The sequence below is a fragment of the Lampetra fluviatilis genome, chromosome 43 (assembly GCF_964198595.1).
Source record: "Lampetra fluviatilis chromosome 43, kcLamFluv1.1, whole genome shotgun sequence".
Taxonomy (NCBI): domain Eukaryota; kingdom Metazoa; phylum Chordata; class Hyperoartia; order Petromyzontiformes; family Petromyzontidae; genus Lampetra; species Lampetra fluviatilis.
In genome coordinates, this window is record NC_136317.1 from 5,579,476 (window position 1) to 5,600,633 (window position 21,158).

The following is a 21,158-nucleotide window of genomic DNA, read 5'->3' on the forward strand; positions in this document are numbered from 1 at the left end:
TTTTGTCCACTCTCACTCTGGCCAGACGTTTTGGAACGAGGTGGGTGTACCCACCTCTTTACCTGGCTTTCACTCCGCTTCCCTCTCCCGTGTTCCCCACACTGGCAAATAAAAATAGATTCGCATGCAAATTGATGCATGTCAACGTGCATTTTTTTTGTTCGCATATGTTCTACCTCACATTGTCATGTGATATGTTTATACGTCAATTATTTACATGACTATGAATTAAATAATCCTCACATTCTTGAACACCTCGGCTCTAACTATGGACCTATCCGTTATCTTACACTCGCTGCGCATCCTTCCCCGGGCTCAGATGACCATCGACATCTACGTGTCACTATATTTACCCGTGCCACAAAATGCACTTGCACATGAATCGTCTTTTAAAAACGTTCTCGTCTGAATTGATGCCTCGCCTCTATCCCACCTCTTGTCCACTGCCTTTCGTGCCTTTGAATGTCCCCCACCCCCCCGCCCGGTTTACACGCTCCTCCCAGAAGTTGACACGGGGCATGTCCAAGCCATTGCCATTCGCATATTTTATTCAATCGCTCTGGTCTCGTCCCCGGCGTGCTCCTCTCATCGCGCGCCCGTGCTTCTGCGCTCTCTCACAGGAGACCCGGGCGACTGTGCCTGTAACGGTGGCGGTGGTGACTCCGGATTTCCTGGACCGCCAGGGTTAGCGGGTCCGCCAGGGCAACCAGGAAACCCAGGTTATCCCGGGCAGAATGGGTTACCCGGAGACCCCGGCCTTCCCGGCAATCCTGGCCAGCAAGGAATTCGGGTGAGACTCGGTTTTGGGTCAGATCACGTGGTGGTAGTTTTATGCAGGTGTGGAAATGGGTCGGAGCGACCCATAACACCGTGGGGGTGAAAATTTTAACCTGACTTAGTTCCAGAAGTGTAGCGGCGGAGAGGCTACGTAAATCTATAGATATCATTCGCAATTGCCCATCTGTCACGCTCTGGATCTCCCAGTACATGGGAGGAAAATATTCATACAATTGTGTAAAAGGTCGGCGAATATGCTTCACATGGATATCAAATCTTGCTTTATCGTTTTAAATGGAAATGCTTCAGAAACGAGCAAAAATGGAATGTATTCGTTAATGCTCGCGTCCGCCTCCCCCCTTTTGCTCACAATCAGTTGGTACGGTCCAGATCCTGGGGGGGAGGATCGTGGCATTTATGAGTTCCCCCAGTAATTTCTTCTCATTTCCAGCCCGAGTTTTATGCCAAAATTCAACACTTGGTTGACCACTCTGGGATCACAAGTGGCTGTGAAAACCGAAGCGCTAACATTTTCATTCGTATTTTAATCGGTTCACATTAGTCGGCATTGAGTAGTAAGCAATTTAACGAGTTAACAGTCAAAAATCAACAGATGAACTGATTTCAAGTTTTTAAATAGAGATATATTTATAAATTTAAGACTGAAAAACTCCATCATCGGTGGGTAAACACATTCTCTTGTCCGTCTAGGGTTTTCCTGGAGAGTTTGGTATTCAAGGACCCAAAGGACAGAAAGGAGACTCATACATCCCAACTTTGAAAGGTGAGTCTTCTGTTTTGGATGCTGCCATCGTGTGATGGTTAACACACTGGCTGGACATGGTGTCCTTATTAGCACACCGGACTTGCAACCCAGGGGTTGCTGGTTGCCACGGTAGTGAGATGTTAACTCCCTCGCTTAGCATGCAGGAGGTTGTGGGTTCGATTCTGACCCTGATGCCTGCTGTATGTTTGGATTGTGTATGTCTCTCTCCCCATGGTCGCGTGGATATTTTTCTGGGTCCTCCACATTTATAAACATGTGTTTAGAGTATTTGGCTGCAATAAATGTCCGCATTATCAGTCACTTCGTTGAGCTATCACATGTGGCCAGGTCGCTTCTGAAAAAGAGCTATGTAGCTCAGTGGGCCTTACCTGGTAACAAGTATAACCCGTAAAAACAAAGTTTTTCACTATAAATCCTTTATATGCGTGGCGGCTAGAGTCCTCTCGTCCTCTGGCTTGAGATGGCTGCCACCTATGGGTCAGATGATTGCATTGCACCATTAAGCAATTGGTAATTAAATATAATATTTTTGTCCTAAAAAGTGTAAAATTTTGGAAAAAAAATTTCACGAACATTAATTGTCACGCACAACGAGTCTGTGTGGAAAATGTCAGCTCGATTGGATCACGGCAAGTGGGTTAAAAAACGACCGAAAGGTTTGCACGGTCGTAAGCAAGCAAGCGAACTTAATATAAAGGATTTAAAAACAAAATTATAGTTAAGATCTCCCTGCCCGGCAGTTAAAGCAATAGGGCATGTTTTTTTTTATTTTCACCCAGCAGTACAAATGGGTTCAGCACAGTTTGGGCGATCGACAGGTCCCATGCGGTAGGGCATGCTAGAAGAGTAGGCCAAATATCCATTCTAGAGGGGCTCTCTAGAACTCCTTCTAGCGGAGGTCCTTCCGCCAACAGTGACGTGAGCGGCACGTTGGAGGGCTCCATCAGCGCCGATGCCCTTCTGTTGTGAAGTTTGTGCGCTGTTAATTCTGTAATGCACAATGCTGTTGGATTTTTTTACGTATGTATGTTGAACTTCTTTCACACCGTACGGAGTCAAGCGTGCTCATCGGAGGTGCGGTGGAAAAATCGGAGGTGTGGGGGATTTATTTTAATCTTCAACAATTTTATCCAGACTTAGTTTCAGATTATCATGAGTTGAAACCTAAGGATTTCCCTCTTACTTGATACAGCTATCGTGCTGTGACGGTTCCACCTGAAGACGGAGGCTTGTGTTGCCTCCGGAACGTCGTGATTTTTATTTTATTTTTATTTTACTTTTATTAATTTTAATTTTAATTTTTTACCTATGTGACTTTACCGAAAAAACTTAAGAATAAGAATTTCCCATTGACATTGTTATTATTTCTACGATTGTTTTTCCCAGGAAAGGCCCAGTGAGTCTCAAGACTCGTTCTTTAAGAGGGTCCTGCCAGGTTGTTGCAGTTTGGTTGGTGATTGTTACTAGTTTCCTAGTCAAGTAATTTGCGAGTGATTTTTTCATATTTGGCTATCCACATTTTATATATATATATTTAGAAACGATTATTCTTATTATTTAAAAGCATGATTTATATATTCTATTTATTTTAGTCTGCTGTTGAACACTTGAATCCATTATTTTAAAATATATATTTTGCCTTTATTCAATTAGAATTTAACCTTGTTTTTTTCAGTTCCAGCATCACATGTTAATCTTGTGCTTCGGGACACGACTTATAATCCACAAATTATTTTTTTGCATCTTGTGGGGAAGACAACAAGGGTTGCCCTATAGTGTCACTCTCCCCCACCATAGGAATGTGGAATTTCCACAACTGGCTGTTCTGGGCTGTAAGCAGGAGATTAGCATAAATTGCCACAATACTCAGAAAGTGACTCCCACATAATTGATAGAGGAAAGCGGTTTATGTGGTTACTCGGAGCCTATTTATTACACAGCATATATCACACACTTTATAACTACATTCACAGCATAGCCGCAGGAATATAATCTTTCATTACGGCATTACATATTAATGCGGCAGTCGTTTCCACCATGTAAATCATTGCCACGTAATTAAGATACAGCGACTTTGCAAAGTGTGTTCCTGCCCGCACGCAATCCTGCTGATGCTGAGCGATGAATAAAAACATTCTTTGGCTGAGAACCAGAATTGCTGAGAGTCCTGAAATTGATTTTTTTTTTCAAACTGCTCCAATATGCAGAGAGAGAGAGAGATGGAAGGCAGCGGATTGTGGGCAGTGTTGGCTCCGTTGTAAATCCCACCACGCAGCTTCACACTTGCTCTCCCCGTGCACGTAACGTAATGTATTGGCCGTTTGAAGCGTAGCTTAAGTGATGTCACGGGTACGTGGAGTTGAGGTGGTGCTGTATTCACTCACCGGCCACGTGGCTCCTTTGTTAGAGCGAGCAGCTCGCGATCGGGAAGCTTGCGAGTTCACATCCTGGTTGGGGATTAACTCAGCCCATCATTCCTCCGAAGCGAGTATCACATTGTGGGGGGGGTATCAACAGGGATGGTGCCATGGAGAGGCTCAGCCCCTGCCAGAGTCATGTGGAATTTCCAACACTAGCTCAGGGCTGTAAGCGGGAGATGAGCATCGCCACAATTATCATTTGAGTAGGAAATCCCTTTGACGTTCATATGCACTAGCTTGCATTGTAGAGGGGGGTATTTGCGTGTGTGTGTGCCATGTCGTGGGGAGTGGTGGCGTCGCGGTTAGCGCGCTGCGCTACGAACGCGGCGAACCAAACTCAATTCCTGCCCACGGCCAACACCAGTCACGATTGTCTGAACTGGTTCTGGGCCTCCCCTAGGTCGACTTGAATGAGTACCTGGTGCGGTGTGTAAACATCGCCACTGGGGAGACAAAGGCAGCAGGCCGTGGTGCTGGCCACCCACCCCCTCATTTGCCGTTCCGGCCTTCGTAGGTGCACGCTAACAGCACTTGCCTCAACAGTCTGTGAAGGCTACACGGGGGCTCTTTGTCGTGTTGTGCACAGGTCCAAAAGGAAACCGTGGCGATCCAGGATTCCCGGGGACTTCAGGAGCACCAGGCCAGCCCGGCAGAGATGGATTCCCAGGACAGCCGGGTGCAAGAGGACGTCCCGTACGTCTCGGCTGACACCTGCTGCTCGCTCCTTGATTGTAACTTTGACCAAAAAGGCCAGCAGCATAGATCTACTTGAATTGAATTCGATCATTCCTTCAGGCTGATACGGTCTACACATTCACAATAAGACCGCGTGTAATTTGTTGTCCTATAAATGGACTTGCCCCCATGATAGGAATGTGGAATTTCCATCACTGGCTCCAGAGGACAGGAGACAAGTACCGCCTCAATGCTCGTTTGATCGGGAAATTATGTTTGACTCTTTGAGTTCCCATTGATGACCCACTTGAGTTGAGTGGTGCGATCTCGAGATGCAGGGCAATTCAGTTGGTCCGAAAAGAGTGGCATCTCCAAAACCTTCTAAGTTACTCAGATTGTCACGTGAGTTGGGCAGCTGATTTTTAAAAATGCTGGTGAGGAAATGGCCAAACGCGGGTTGCCGATGACGAAATGTGAAATGCTGCGTTGACAATTCGCAGGGCCTATAGAACGTTGTCAAAACATCCCGTCTCAGTGTGCGTTTGAGCAGGAAATGTACTTCAACTCTTGACTTGTTATTGGTTGGGACAGGGCGATGGTGGGCAGGGCCTGGTTGGTGACAAGGGAATGCCAGGCTTCCCAGGAGTTCCTGGCCAGCCTGGAGCGATTGGAGCAACTGGACCAGGATTCCCAGGAGCTCCAGGCCCCCGAGGGCCCGCTGGAGAGCCCGGACAAGAAGGATATCCTGGGCCTATCGGACCTCCAGGAATGCCAGGTATCCATCAGCACAGAAGCACATAAAACTTACAAACAGCCATGACCAAAACCAGCCCAAAACAAGGGTGCAGAGAATGTACCCACAAGTTTCAATTTAAAGTTTTCGTGACTGCAGTGATTCATCTTCTTGGTTCTTTCGGTAAAGTCACGTAGAATGAAAATAATAAAATAATAAAAATACAACATAATAAAATAATATAATACCAATACCCACAAGTGTTTAGCTGCTAATGACAGTTTGATTGTGAACTAATTGAGTAACTTTGACCACATAGCCATTATTTCACAGATCAAGAACACAGAACATTAAGGGCCTTCCCAGCTCCATAATAACGATAATTAAATGTTCACAATTATTAAAAGAACAAAGCATGGGTATTTGGCAAGGGGGTACTTATGAATGCGTGTTGGCAACTTTTCCTCGATGGGGCTGTTGCAAAAGGCACTAAATAAATGTTCCTGCTATCTCTCTCCAATGCAGTGGCATTCATCGCTTATGATGTTTTTGTGCATATACGGTACTGGCGCCTGTTGTGGGATTATCCTGCTTTTAAGTTGGCTTTGTCATCACACCCCTCCAAAATGTCGTGACACCTGTAAAACTGATTCATTGAAAATATGAAGTCATGTTTTGGTTCAGTCCCCGTCGGAACATCATGGATACCGCCTTCCATCGGGCCTTCGCTCAAAAGTGAAAAAGTTCAAAATATGTTCCCGGGGCGTGATGACGCGCGGCCTGTAATCCCGTGCCTCGGAGGCAAAGATTTGTAAACCCTCAACACCCACGGGGCTGTGAGGTCACCAGGAAGGGGGTGGTGGCGGCAGTACAGCAAGTGGATTTTCAACCCCCATCTGTGCAGACCGTGCAAGTGATATCTCCTCCTCTCTGGGTGCTTTGGTTAACTCTTTACATGAAAAGGACTTCATAAAGAAATGTCTTGGCCAAACATGCCAATGCATCATAACCGCTTCGAGGCCATGTGAGATTTTAATGGATCAATAAAAAACAACTATTTTCATTATTATGTATTAGGCGGTCGTACAGGTGACCCCCGACTTACGACGGCTCGAATTGCGACCCCCCACTTTTACGACCTTTCTCATATTAATTAAGATTCCCCAAAATTATGACCTAAACTCGTATCTACGACCGCCTAACGACTGCTACTGATGCCGAGTCGATTAGCGACGAGTCTGCGCATCGTCAACCGCAGACTAGTCGCCGCATGGCGCTGCTTTACTTTTCCGCCGTGTGCGTATGCCGAGTGTAGCCCGACAGTCTGCAGCTGCGGCGAGAGCGAATGCAGCAGCGTCTCTTTCTCAACGCTCATGAATTTTTTTGTAAAAAAAAAATTCAAATGAAAAAAATCGCCTTTTGCTATGTCCGAGAAGAGGAAATTTGATGCACACGCAGACAAGTACTTAAAGATTTAAAAATGTAAGTGTTTGTTTTTACTTAGTAAATGTTGGTAAGCATTATGTTGAGTTACAAAAAATGTTTGTTAGGGTTATTTTCATTTGTTTTCATAGTCAATTTTGGTATTTTTACGGTACGTAATGGGTTTCCAGGAACGGAACCCCAATATATAACATGGCGCCCTATGGGAGATGAGGATTCGACTTACGACTGCTCCACTCGCGGCCGTCGTAGGTGCGGGGGTCATCTGTAGTTAACTATACTCGCTGATCCAGATGTCTTGTGACCAACAAATTAATTAACCCCTAACATTGTTTCCCTTTGCATATTAATTTCTGTTTTAAATTAACCTTACTTCGAAGATGTTCAGTTTTAGAGAATGAAATGGGGGTGTCACAAGACATCTGGCCCACCCCCGTACTTCGCGAACGAAGCCAGGGGAGGTCGTGCGTTGCTCGCGTTGTCGCGAATACGAAGTTGAGATGTCGTGGCTTTCTCCTTTTTAATATGCGCAGGCGATGTCCTGCCGTGTGTGATTCCTGGACCGGCCGGGAGCTCAGGCCCCCCGGGACTTCCAGGAGGTCCAGGTACGCACGGCCTGAAGAGGCCGACCCACAACAAACATCAAGCAAAAGGGCCAGCAGCAGTAGCAGCAGCAGCAAACGGCACAATCAAAGTGGTTCCTTACAAAGAGTTTACGCGTTTGGTTGAATTGAGCGAGGTTATTATTGCAAGGGCTTGGGGCGGGGGGGGGCGAAGAGACGGCGGAGAGAATTGCAAAATGAAGTGGTGCGTTGGGGCGAAACGGAAAGAAAAGAGTCGTGACCTGCAGTGTGGTGGGTGGGTGGGTGGCTGGGTGGGTGAGTGGGTGGGTGGCTGGGTGGGTGGTTGGGTGGGTGGCTGGGTGGGTGGGTGGTTGTGTGGGTGGCTGGGTGGGTGGTTGGGTGGGTGGGTGGCTGGGTGGGTGGCTGGGTGAGTGGGTGGCTGGGTGGGTGGGTGGGTGTGTGGGTGGCTGGGTTGGTGGCTGGGTGGCTGGGTGGGTGGCTGGGTGGCTGGTTGGGTGGCTGGGTGGGTGGGTGGCTGGGTGGTTGGGTGGGTGTTGTTGTGACCTGCAGTGTGTGATGGGTGAACAAGGTATGCTCTAAAAAATCCTGATTCACCCCTAATAGTTGCCACCGTTCCTGGTTTTCCCAACATCGTCCTCATGTGTAGTTTTCTCTGCTTCCATAATTGTGAGGTATTCACCTTTACAGGATATGTCCCAGTTGTTTTGTGCCAGAGGTGGCAAGCCTACTATCCTTTCATTCTCAAAATGTAACAGATTATGTGTGTATGTATGTTGAACTTGTTTCACACCGCACGTAGCCAACCGTGCTAATCTGAGGCGCGATGCTGCTGCGTTGTTAATGGTGCGCAAGCACAGACAACAACAACAACAAGCAGCTCAACACATTTGTCAAAACACGTACTTTAAACATTTAAAGTATGTAACAGGTGACGTTTCGAGCAATGACCTTTCTTCACAGCACACAGACTGGCCATGTGAATGCTTCCCTCCCTATCTGTAAAGAGTATTCATACGCGCTTGCATTTAGATGCTTTATAAATCCAAACTGTCATTGTATTTTTTCATTTTTTGTACCAGGCCCGAAGGGGGAGTCTGGTTTCCCAGGAGTTCCCGGGCAGCCTGGATTTACCGGGCCGAAGGGACAGCCTGGTGACCCAGGCTGGGTTACGTCCCCTGGTTCGCCAGGTATGACAGCGCACCGCACTCCTCCTTACGTGTACCCCACCTGCCCGCACTCGAGTCTTGTTGGGTGCCACGGTAGTCAGATGTTTACTATCTCGCCTGGGTTCGATCCCCAACCCTGACACCTGCTATATATTTGGAGTTTGCATGTTCTTCCCGTGGTAGCGTGGATTTTTCTCTGGGTCCTCCGGTTTTTCCCTCCACGTTTAGCATTAACACCACGCGTTCAGTGTATTTGGCTGCTATACATTTCTACGCGATAAGCCACCTCGCTGAGCGATCATCTGTGGCCCGGTCGCTTCTGAAAGAAAGCTATGATAAGCTCAGTGGGCCTTACCTGGTGAAATAAAAGTTTTAGTTTCTCGTTTTGTTGCTCACATATTATGCCATTTTACTCTTTTCCCCGATACTGTCATGGGATAAGAAAGCCTCCACTTGGAACCCTTGCAGCTGTCAGTGCACCACCCTGTGTTATAAAACAGCTCTGGAAGGTGACAGTGTCACGGAGCTAACTTGCAAAGTCGCTTCAAGTGGGCCCCCAGTAGCCAGTGTGAGCTCGATGCTCTCTGCGAGTTTGTAATTTAAAAAAAATACTCTCACCGCTTGCCAATGGTGCTGTGAGCACAATTGAAATATGATCTCGGAGGGGAAAAATCAGAAAACAAAAGTAACAAAAAATTTAAAGTTGCGTGATCAGCAGGAGAATGTTTAGCTGTAAAGTCCAAGCGTTGAATTAAAAATAAATCATATGCCATTCTCCACTCCTTTCTATGCCCTTTCTACCCCTACTTTAAACAGTTTTCTGTTAAACTGAGTTGTGGAATTTTATGAGCTGCCATTTATCAACAGAAAATGCGACTCGGTCGATGTAACGTGCTTCACTTGCATGTAACGGATTGCTTGGTCATGCTGCTGCTGCATTGACAATGGTGTGTATGTTCCAATTAGCATAATGTATTCACGAAAATTATTATAATAAATAACATATGTCTTCTTGGTTCTTTCGGTAAAGTCACGTAGAAGGGAAGTAATAAAATAATAAAAATAAAACATAATAAAACAATTCTCACGACGTTTCGGCCACAACGCAAGCAGCCGTCCTCAGGCGAAGAATGAGACATTATCAAGCTAGGAGCTTATATAGGTGTAGCGAGGAGGAGCGCCTTAACAAAAGAATGTGCATATGAAGAGGAATTTTAGCATACCAATGAAGAGGCATAGCATTCCTCTTCATATGCACATTCTTTTGTTAAGGCGCTCCTCCTCGCTACACCTATATAAGCTCCTAGCTTGATAATGTCTCATTCTTCGCCTGAGGACGGCTGCTTGCGTTGTGGCCGAAACGTCGTGAGAATTGTTTTATTATGTTTTATTTTTATTATTTTATTACTTCCCTTCTACGTGACTTTACCGAAAGAACCAAGAAGATGAATCCCTGCAGTCACGAAAGCTTTAAATCGAAAAATAACATATGACCTGGATTGCAAGATGCTCTGGAAAGTAACATGCACTCAAAACTTTTGCCCAGCATCAATACAAATCTGGTCACAGCCACATATACACTCTTAATAAAAAATATAAGGAAATCATATGCATATTAGAGTCTGGAGAATATGGTAACGGCAAGAAGGGCCTGGGTTCGATTCCCTCTTGTATGTTCTCCCCCTGTTCTCAATGAGATTTTTCGAGGTTGTCTATTTATCTCCCAAAGCTATTAAAAAACACGCAAAATGTAAATGGTATTGGCCAAACATCACGATGCTACAAAAAAATTTGGATTCAACTTTTCAACATTGCCCTCTACTGTGGACAGCTTGAGCAGGACCCTGCTTTACGTTACTGTGTGCGTGCACATAAGACAGCTCGATTGATTGGGAAGCAGAGCTCACAATTCTGAGGCCATGAATTGAAATCCTAACCAGGGTATAGAGTTTGTTCCACTATCATCAGTAGCAGCACCACTGTCACCATTATCACGCTCATGACCATCACGAAGAGCTGCATAGCTTCCACGAACATCACAATCACCACCGTCAACAACAATTTCTAATAACATTGCAATACATTCACTCCTTCCCAACCGTCACACTTAGGCCAACAAGGTGAGCGGGGCGACTCAGGAGTACCCGGTTCTCCGGGTTTCTCGGGACAGCCCGGCCTGCCGGGGAAACCTGGATTGCCCGGAGTCCACGGAGCAAAGGGCGAGAGAGGCGACGTTCTGTTCGCCACTCCCGGAGAACCCGGGGATCCGGGGAGACCGGGATTTTTGGGAATCAAGGGAGAGAGGGGCACGCCAGGCCGGCCCGGCATGCCAGGTGAGAAGACCAGCGGCGTCACATTTGCTCTTCACGAATTCCCACGTTCTTATTACTTAAATTAATGTCTTTATTTTTGCTCGTATTTCTATTCGCTTCATCGCTCTCCTTTGTTTCACCTCATTGCTTTTGTCATTTTGGTGTGCCAAGTCACTCTTGACAAATGAGGCTCGTGCTGCCCATGTGTGTTCTCGCTTGCTTCAACGAAGTCAACTTCAAACCGCAAACAATCGTTACGTGTACGGTGCACTTCACATCACCATCGCGATCCTCCGATGCAACGTTCCACCCAGCACCTTCAACTGATTTCATTGCTCCATCTCCTGCGTGGGATGACCGTCTCGAACACTTTCCATTCTTCGGCCGCCACTCCATCGTGACCCTTGACCCTTCGTCTGTCGCGGCGGCGTGCGTTCTGCCCAAGTGTGGTGTGGACAATGTCCTTCGCCTCCGCATGTTTCCCTGATCCGTGCGTTCCTCCGTCTGCCTCTCAGCGTAATCCCTGGCATGCGTCTCTCCGCGTTCCTTGGTACACTTTTCACTTTTTTGTTCTCCACCTTTTTTTTTTTCTCACGACCCTGTTTCCGAAACCGCACCTCGACGGCAGGTGGCACGCACCGATTTCCTTCGATTGACAGCCTGCCGCATGCACCGTTGGCGTCGCGTGCGTTTCGTCCAAATCCCCACCGCCACCGGCGTGTGTGTGTGTTCCCCCGCCGCCCCTCGCGGTTCCCTTACTCAGGAGGGGACGGCCGCCCCGGCGGTAACGGATTCAAGGGAGAACGAGGCAAAGATGGGCAGCCAGGCTTCCCCGGGAGCCCCGGACCCCCCGGCATTGCCGGGGGTGACGGATTTTCAGGGCCGCCTGGGCCCCCTGGTCCGCTTGGCCCACCTGGAAGAGCAGGTGACGTGGCGTTCCCTCGCGAGTTCACCTGGCACTCTCTGTGCCGTACCTCTGGCCGCTTGTGCATCTTTTTCGCGCGACTTGAATTGTAACCTCGAGGTGGCTGGGTGGCTGAAGGGACGGGGCTGAGTTACGTAGCGTAACTTAAGCAGACATTTCCCTCCCCGAATTTAGATTTATTTAGATAGGAGAAAATTAAGGGAAATTTCCACTCGAGTTTGATTTATACAACCTGAACCTGAGCACTGAGCTGGCACTGCTGAGATCCTGGGTACAAATTTGGGATGCAGCCGCCCATTATTTATACAGTTGTACAAGCATAGTGAGGTGTTTGGCTTAGCCTTGTGACTAAAGACAGCGCACACACACACACAAAAGTAATCACAAAATGTGTCTTCTTTTCCACTCAGTCTGACAAAATGTCAACGTGAAGAAATAACGATAATATTGTTTTGACCGCCTGTGTCCTCTCGTGTAGAATAAGTCCTGTGACGTCCGATTCTGCGGGCCGTTCTCTAGCATGGGGCAATGCACTGCTGTGCGAGAGGTCTGAAACGGACGCTAATTGTGCAAATAGCACAATTCCATAATTAGATAAAAGTTGTGATAAAGTGTACATTTAAAAATAAACAACGTTTTAACATAAACTATCTTAATATTTTTTTATTTAAAGCTTTCGCGACTGCAGGGATTCATATTCTTGGTTCTTTCGGTAAAGTCACGTAGAAGGGAAATAATAAAATAATATAAATATCAAACAATAAAAATGATCACGACGTTTCGACTGCAATACAATCAATCATCATCACCTGATGATGACTGTAACACAAGCAATCATCATCACCTGATGATGATTTGCTTGTGTTGCAGTCGAAACATCGTGATAATTTTTTACTGTTTTATATTTGAATTATTTTATTATTTCCCTTCTACGTGACTTTACCAAAAGAACCAAGAATATGAATCCCTGCAGTCACGAAAGCTTTAAATCAAATATTATTAAGATAGTTTATGTTAAAACGTTGTTTATATGGCGTTGTCCAGGCAAATTGCATCTCAGGCAGGCTGGAAGGTAGCCAGGCGGTGAGCCTGCACCAACAGTTATCCAAGCTCTGCAGACCTCTATGTAGATTAAGATGTAGTCAGCTAATGTAATGGTTGTTTATACACGTGATAAGAAGCCAGAATGGACAGCTGATATTAGCCTCCACTTTGCTGTCCTGCTTTCTCCTGGCGGGCCAGGGTATGGGACTTACTCGACACCCCCATAGGAAGGAATTTTCACGAAATGTCTGTGATCCACCAACGCTTGCCTCCTCGGTGCTGGATTATAGACCACGTGCATAGCCACGCCACCGCCCGCGTTATATTTTTGTCCATTAGAATGCATTTTTCTTGGTTCTTTCGGTAAATCACGTAGAATGGAAATAATAAAATAATACAAATAAAACATAATTCAATAATTCTCACGACGTTTCGGCCACAACACAAGCAGCCGTCCTCAGGTGAAGAACAGGTCTGTCGAGAAGACGCTGTCTTCCCGACAGACCTGTTCTTCACCTTCATTTTTATTATTTTATTATTTCCATTCTATGTGACTTTACCGAAAGCACCAAGAAGATGAATCCCTGCAGTCACGAAAGCTTTAAATCGATATTTAGAATGCATTCGTTTGATTTCCCCTAAATGTGCCGGGGGTTTAACGGCACTGCTAATTCTACGTTGTGTTTACGATACGAATTTTGTCGTGAACAAACCATCGCAAGGCTACCCTTGGATTTCTTTTTTTCTATGTACGCAGCATGCATGTACTGTCGAGAGGGATGATCATTAAGTCTGAGTCCCGTGTTATATGGTAGTTAACGCCACAACTGCATTGTTAGTTCTTGTGGGTTTGTGCGTTCGTGCTTGTACGGCCACCCACTTCGCTACGCACCCGGCCATCACCAGTGACGATTATTTGAACTGGTTCCGGACCTCCCCTAGATCAACTCAGCCTGAAAAGAGTACCTGGTGCGGTGTGTAAACATCGCTACTGGGGAGACAAAGGCGATCAGGCGTGGTGCTGGCCACCCACCCCCTCGTGTGCCGTGCTGGCCTTCATAGGTGCTCGCTAACAGCACTCGCCCCAAAAGTCTGTTCCGGTCATACGGGAGATCCTTGTTTTGTACGTACATCACCCACGATGTGCAATTCGTGCGCGATCATGCACAGAGTTTGAGGGCAGGTGCGTTTGAAATGCAGGTGCTTTGTTTAAACAAATGTTGCTCAGCGTCCATAAACATGCGAGTCTGTGCCATTTTGTTGTGTCTCCCATTTCACATGCGTGCGTGTGTGTGCGCGTCTCCATCCATTCCGACCATCTCCTGTTCTGTGTCCATCCTGTATCTCCGTTCAGGTTGCCAAGGTGAGCTGTGACATTAATCGACCATGCCATCGTATCTTGAGGGCACAATCATTCTGATCAATTAGAAAACACACAAGGGCTCTTTTGTTCACTGGCGGACTTAGTCCAACACCGATGCCAAATCAGGCTCGCGTAAACCGGAATGGTAAAATGCATAGCGAGTGACGTGATAGTGTGCTTGGAAATGACCGATTCTTCTCTTACCAATCTTGTTTAACACGCGGGTGCACTATCTTGGTCACGGCCTACAATCCCTTATTCCTGCAGGACAATATTTTCTGCATTTATTTTTTTAATCCCTGCAAAGTGACCAACTTGCTCGCCAGTTAACCCGTTTTGCTCACATCACCTCCCCTGGCTGTCGCGCACGCTGACTCGATCGCGCTTACGCAGATCGCAAGGTCTCGTTTTGTTATTACACCTAAGCTTTCAAATCTTATCCTAACTGCAATGCATTAACCTGCTTTTGTGGTTGAACAAGACAAAGACAAAATGCACATCTCGGAGTGCCCACGAGTCTGGATTGTTGCATTTGACGTCGACGTGCACGATGCACGGACTGCTCCCTGTTGCACATCTGCTCGACTCAATTGGACAGTGGCCTAAGACAAGAGAACCACAATGCACTTCTTCCGGAACTGCTGATGGGTTTTGTTTTGTTTTGCCACATGCACGAAGGGCCAAGTGCATTTGATACGCTTTGTGTCTCGCTTGGCAGGTTACACTCGCCCCTAAGACCAATCGGCTTTGTGCAATTTTCTCGTGGCCAAGTGTAAGCGATTAAATGCTCCTGCGCTGCCCAATTTGCCCAACCAAACACGTTTGATTGTTTTCTTTGGCATCGCGATTGGAGCCAGGAAAACAGAGATTTGATGAAATCCGACACTTTATTGTTACGCAAGAGAAACCCCCCGACAACAGGCCGGAAACAAATAGATTTAACAGCACGCAAAGAGGTGCGTTGCTCACAAAGGCTTGAGATCCGTCGTGCCGAGCATCATGTGATCAACACATTTCACGTACAATGCTCTCAATGTTATACGTAGACTTCCACGACCAAGGTTCTTCATTATTCGTTTTTTCGGGGTTATAGACCGTGTAGGTACATTGTCAATTTCTCAATTATAACCCTCTGCCACCCGGCAGTAATTCAAATCAAGCCGTCACGTCATGGCCGAATGTGCCAACTGCTTTGATCTGTCTTCAAAACCGGAGGAACATTGAAGGGCAACTTAAATGTTGACGATTCTTGTTTCGACGACGTTAAACTGGAGATTAAGCCCAGCGGCATCTGGTGTCGTCCGAGCAACAAATGCGGCCACACGTTCAGCTCTTGAGCTGGTGGTCTGGATTGACTTGCTGACCCGCCCATACTTTACATCTGCGAAAAAGCGCTTCGGAGCTCATCGGCTTCCTCCTCCATTCTAAATTAAGATTCTGATAAGGCCGAGAGCATTGCACGTGCGACGTGGCGATCGCCCGACGTGCATGCGAGGCGCGACGTGAGCGGCGCGCCTCCGACGTGGTCCCGTTGTTAAATCCACAGAGATTGCTCTTGCGAAGGGGATCACTAAACGGGATCGCTCACGGGGGGGGGCCTAGACTGCGACTTGTAATGCACGATCTGTCCGTGTCCTCACTCCACCGTCTCCTTGTCTCGACGGCTCTCTCCTTAACTCACCACCGCCAACGTGAGCACGTGGGCATTCCTACAATGCCGAATGGCCACGCGCTCGTTATGGTCGGGGTGCAGGGTGCACGTCACGTGTAATTCGCATTGACCAGTTAACATGTATGCCGGCCTAAGTTTTGGTGAGTGTGTGTGTCTGTGTGTGACACGGTAGGGGGAGCGGTGGGGCAGCGGTTAGCGCGCTGCACTACGAACCCGGCGACCCGAGTTCGATTCTCACTTGCGGCCAACACCACTGACGATTATCTGACCTGGTCCTGGGCCTCCCCTAGGTCAACTCAGCTATAAATTAGTACCTGGTGTGCTGTGTAAACATCCACACTGGGGAGACAAATGCGGTCGGGTGTGGTGTTGGCCACCCACCCCCTCGTGTGCCATGCCGGTCTTCATAGGTGCTCGCTAACAGCACTTGCCCCTACAGTCTGCTAAGGCTTAAAGGGGAATCTTTGTCTTTGTGACACGGTAGGATTTTCCTAAATTTAGCAAAGCACGACCGTAACATTAAAATTGCAAGTGAATTTGTACGTTTCTCATCCACTGCACAAGCTAAATTGCAGTACATGTGGTGCCCTATCTCGAAATGCATTTTGCTTTGATCATATGGATGAATAGAATTGCATAGAAAGGTATATTGATTTAAGAATGTTTTTGCTAACGTTAATTATAGAACTATTACATTGTTTATACGACATGCTTTATGTAGTGCAATAGATTAATGTACAGAATATGATTTAATGAAATGAGAAATATTACAATTATTCGGAATATGTTATCATACTTAACACGAGGAAGACAATACATTGTTACCAATTTTCCACCGGCTTTAATGTTTTGAACAAAAAAATCTCAATTTGGAGTATTGGCTGTACATCCAGCCAAGGATCGAATTTTTCATAATTAATTTGGGTTGAAGCAGTTGTGGTACGGTTGGCATATTCCACTCTGAACCCTGGCATGCTGAGTCCGATTCCTAGCCACGGCTAACATCAGTCACAAGGGATATGTGAACTTTATATTCTTAGGTTTTTTCGGTAAAGTCACGTAGGTAAAACATCAAAATTAATGAAAATAAAATAAAATAAAAACAAAAATCACGACGTTTCGGAGGCAAAACAAGTCTCCGTCATCAGGTGGGACCGTCACAGCCAGCTTTTATTAATTTTGATGTTTTACCTACGTGACTTTACCGAAAAAACCTACGAATATGATTCCTTGCAGTCACGAAAGCTTCAAATCTAGAGATATGTGAACTGCTCATGGATCTCTCCCCCCCCCTTTGCCAACTCACATTGATCGGCGTGGTAAAGTATTTCGATTTAAAGCTTTCGTAACTGCAGGGATTCATCTTCTTGGTTCTTTCGGTAAAGTCACGTAGAAGGGAAATAATAAAATAATAAACATTTAACATGATAAAATACAATTCTCACGACGTTTCGGCCACAACGCAAGCAGCCGTCCTCAGGTGAGGAACAGGTCTGTCGGAAAGACAGCGTCTTGCGTTGTGGCCGAAACGTCGTGAGAATTGTATTTTCTTATGTTTTATTTTTATTATTTTATTATTCCCCTTCTACGTGACTTTACCGAAAGAACCAAGAAGATGGTAAGGTATTGGCGGACAGAGCCCCATGACCGACTTGGCATGGGGGGGGGATGCCTTCTACCAGCGGTAGATTGACAAAGGGTTTGTAAACAATAATTCGTTTGATTTGGTGGTATCATATCAGATGAACCTTTGGTTAAACTCACAGTTGCCATGCAATATATTTCCATGCTGTGTTCTAACCTCTAACCCTGTGGCCTGCAGGCAGGCCTGGTCTGAAGGGCTCTCCTGGAGACAGTGGCATCCCAGGCCCCTTCGGGATGAAGGGTTTGCCAGGGCCACCTGGGTTTGCGGGCCAACCAGGGTCCAAGGGCTTTCCTGGCCCTCCAGGGAGTCCTGGGTTAAATGGTGTTCCTGGATCTTCTAGTGTGAAAGGTATGTTAATCAGTGCCGGATTAAGCTAGTGCGGGGCCTGTAGCATATGTTATAAAGGGGCTCTAAAAAAAAAAAACACGTAAATATTAAAACACAAATTGTTAACTTGCATCTTAAAGAAATTGTTTTTTTTTCATTTGCTATAAAGCCAGATAATATGACAAATCGCTAATCTTAAACACCCAGTCGTTCAATAAAGTTGAAGGCAGTATAATACTATAGTAATAGAGCCAAGTGCAGAATCACTGAACTGGAATTGACAGCTTGAAAACATTTTGCGCGGGGCCCTTAAAAGTGCGGAGCCCGTGGCATTTGCTACTTTTACTACTAGGATAATCCGGTACTGATGTTAATGTTCATTGTATCTATAGAGGTTATTTGATAGTTGACACACTAGAAACATGCGTTTAGAGTATTTGACTGCTATAAATTTCCACGTGAAAAGCCACTTGGTTGAGCTATCATTTGTGGCCAGGTCACTCTTGAAAAAGACCTATGTAGCTTCGTGGGCCTTACCTAGTCAAATAAAAAATAGTAGTTTATATTTGAAATCCAGAGGTCCTAATTGATTCGGTCTCCCGGTGTTGCAGTGGAATAGAGTAATTCCTGCAGTCACATAATTTAAAACAAACGTGTCTCAATAAATTCATTAAATCGCCTAGTGGGGTCAATAATCTCCCTCAAAGTACCATCCCAGGAAACTTTCGTTGGCACAATTTTGGCGTGCGGTTGGATAACGTTGGCCTAACGTTAGCCTAACGTTCAATGTTTACTGGGATGCTACCATAGACTCTCTCAACTGGCCTTCCATGACATTCATCAGAAGGCCAATAAGTTGATGGATGAACAAACTAAAGATATATTAGGTGGGAAATGGAACCACAGTATATTCACTATTCAATACCCATGATTTTTTGCATAGTGAGTTTTGAAGTGTAATGTTTAGAATATAATTTGCATACAATCCGTATGCACAAACATTTTAATAATTTACAAATGCACAGGACAATGCGCGTGTGTCGTTACTGTACAATTCAAATTTGATCAGTCAATCGATTCATTATGACACAGTCTCATGGACGTACTACAAAACTACGAATGAAGTGTATCATGCTAAAGGCACTTGGGCAAGCGTACGGACGGTATGAAATACACGCGCAAGTTTACGCTTCTGCTGTGATCCCCGCAGGGAGGTCAAGTCCAGTTTATTTACGTAACCAGGGTGAGAACTCAGGGGACCAGGATACAGTCTCATTTGCAGGAGTGACCTGGATCACCAAAATGACAAAAGCAGTAGCATAAATCTCGGTTGAAAAGTCATATCTTTAGCACTGCTTTTAGTGTTCAGTTTGCTGTCCTTCCCCTGCACCTCCGATTAGCACGGTTGGCTATGTTACGGTGTGCGAAAGAAGTTCAACATACACACATGAAAAAAATGTAAGTGCAGCAATGAAGCGAATAGAAACGTGAGCAAAAACAACCACGTGACAGAGGAAGTCAAAAACATTGCACAAACGCAATTCAACATTACACTTGAGACGACAAAAAAATGTCCTGCTTCCGAAATGCATTCGTTGTGTATGGTTTGCAACATTTCATCCACACCCGCCTGCTTGTGTCTCTCTGTGTCTGTGTTGATCAGGTGCACAGGGTAGCCCTGGTGTGGATGGCTTTCCTGGGATGCCTGGACAGAAGGGTTCCCCAGGATACCACGGGGTAAAAGGGCAGCCCGGCCCACCAGGATTCCGGGGCGGAAAAGGTCCCTTTGGCCCCAGTGGACAAAAAGGTGAGCTCCTGTTTGTCCTCCGGATAGACGTTGTAGGAATGTAGAGTGAGCACGACTGCCGTCAGGACTCTAACCGGGAGATGATCATGCTGCCTCAATGCTCGTTTGACCGTCAAATCACTTCGATTTTTTTTTGCTTGACTGTTGGACCCAGAGGGGTTTCGACCTGTCCTAGGTTTTTTTGTCCAGGATCATCCTCTTTTTTAAATAGCTGTACTGAGAAATCTATCACTCTTCGCTGTACATTAGAAGTCCTGCATGTTTTGTTGTAAGGTGCGTAAATAATACACCGCTCCAGACATAGCGTTTACACGTGGATCTCTCCTCTACAGGTATCGTGAGAAATTCTTCTTCCCATTATAGGTCTCGGTTTCCTGTGCACCTCAGATGCGTGCAACCCTATCACCCGGCGAATGATAGAATGTCTCCCGCCCATGAGTATTAAGGCCCAGAAAGAATTGCCAGCATAATTCCCCCTTCTCGCTGTGGTTTTTTGTCACCAGAATCAGAATCTGAATTTTATTCTCCGAGTAAATTACCCATTGAGCTACACAGATACGTTTCGACTCGGCCAGCAGACGGCCACGGGCAGCAAGAGTAAATAAACACGATATTAAATAATTGTTTTTTTACCCTTTTATCTGGCAACAAAACTGACACCTTTTTTACAAAGAGTCATGTTTGCATTGGCCACAATACCTGATGACGCGTCATCTGGTCCAACACCATGTGAGACTAGGCTCTAAGAAAAGTTGTCTCGAGTGTGGATCAATCAATTTCAAGGACAGTGCATACATTATCAGAGTTGTGTTTTTTGTTTGCATTCCGACCGCAGGTATTGTGGTCAATGCAAACATGACTCCTTGTAAAAAAAGTGTCAGTTTTGTTGCCAGATAAAAGGGTAAAAAAACAATTATCATATTTTGTTACTGGCAAAGGAGGTTCCAAAGATATTAAATATTTTTTAAAATATCAAGAAAAAAAAACAAATGGCCCTACAAAACAATTACATACATTCACATTTTTAAAATCGTTTCAACCTCGATGATGACCGTTTAGAAGAGTTTAAGTGATGGCAGAGTGGCAATCCCCAGGGAGGCCAGTCCCAAAGCTTTGGAGCAACGTCTACATTAAAAGCTTTGAAACCAAGTTCCGTATGAAATCTAGGAATTGTGAACAAGCAATCAGACACGCGTCGCAGATTTCTTGGGGGGGGAAGTTTGAAGAACGGCACTAATAAATGCGATGAATAAATTTCGATTTCAAGCTTTCGTGACTGCAGGGATTCATCTTCTTGGTTCTTTCGGTAAAGTCACGTAGAAAGGAAGTAATAAAACACCAGAATCAAATTCTTCACCTGAGGACGGCTGCTTGCGTTGTGGCCGAAACGTCGTGAGAATTATTTTATTATGTTTTATTTTTTATTGTTTTATTATTTCCCTTCTACGTGACTTTACCGAAAGAACCAAGAAGGCGAT

General features: G+C 45.8%; 1 protein-coding gene across 1 annotated transcript in view; it reads left to right on the top strand.

Annotated features, from left to right (window-relative positions):
* COL4A6 (collagen type IV alpha 6 chain) overlaps positions 1–21,158 on the top strand; it is a 169,685-nt gene that overhangs the window by 125,157 nt on the left and 23,370 nt on the right. The window contains exons 22-31 of the mRNA XM_078875979.1: positions 621–790; positions 1,489–1,561; positions 4,571–4,677; positions 5,251–5,434; positions 7,369–7,440; positions 8,499–8,606; positions 10,697–10,918; positions 11,661–11,822; positions 17,724–17,894; positions 19,537–19,680. Of these exons, the coding sequence (XP_078732105.1) occupies positions 621–790; positions 1,489–1,561; positions 4,571–4,677; positions 5,251–5,434; positions 7,369–7,440; positions 8,499–8,606; positions 10,697–10,918; positions 11,661–11,822; positions 17,724–17,894; positions 19,537–19,680 (1,413 nt within the window). The remainder of the gene's footprint in view (positions 1–620; positions 791–1,488; positions 1,562–4,570; positions 4,678–5,250; positions 5,435–7,368; positions 7,441–8,498; positions 8,607–10,696; positions 10,919–11,660; positions 11,823–17,723; positions 17,895–19,536; positions 19,681–21,158) is intronic.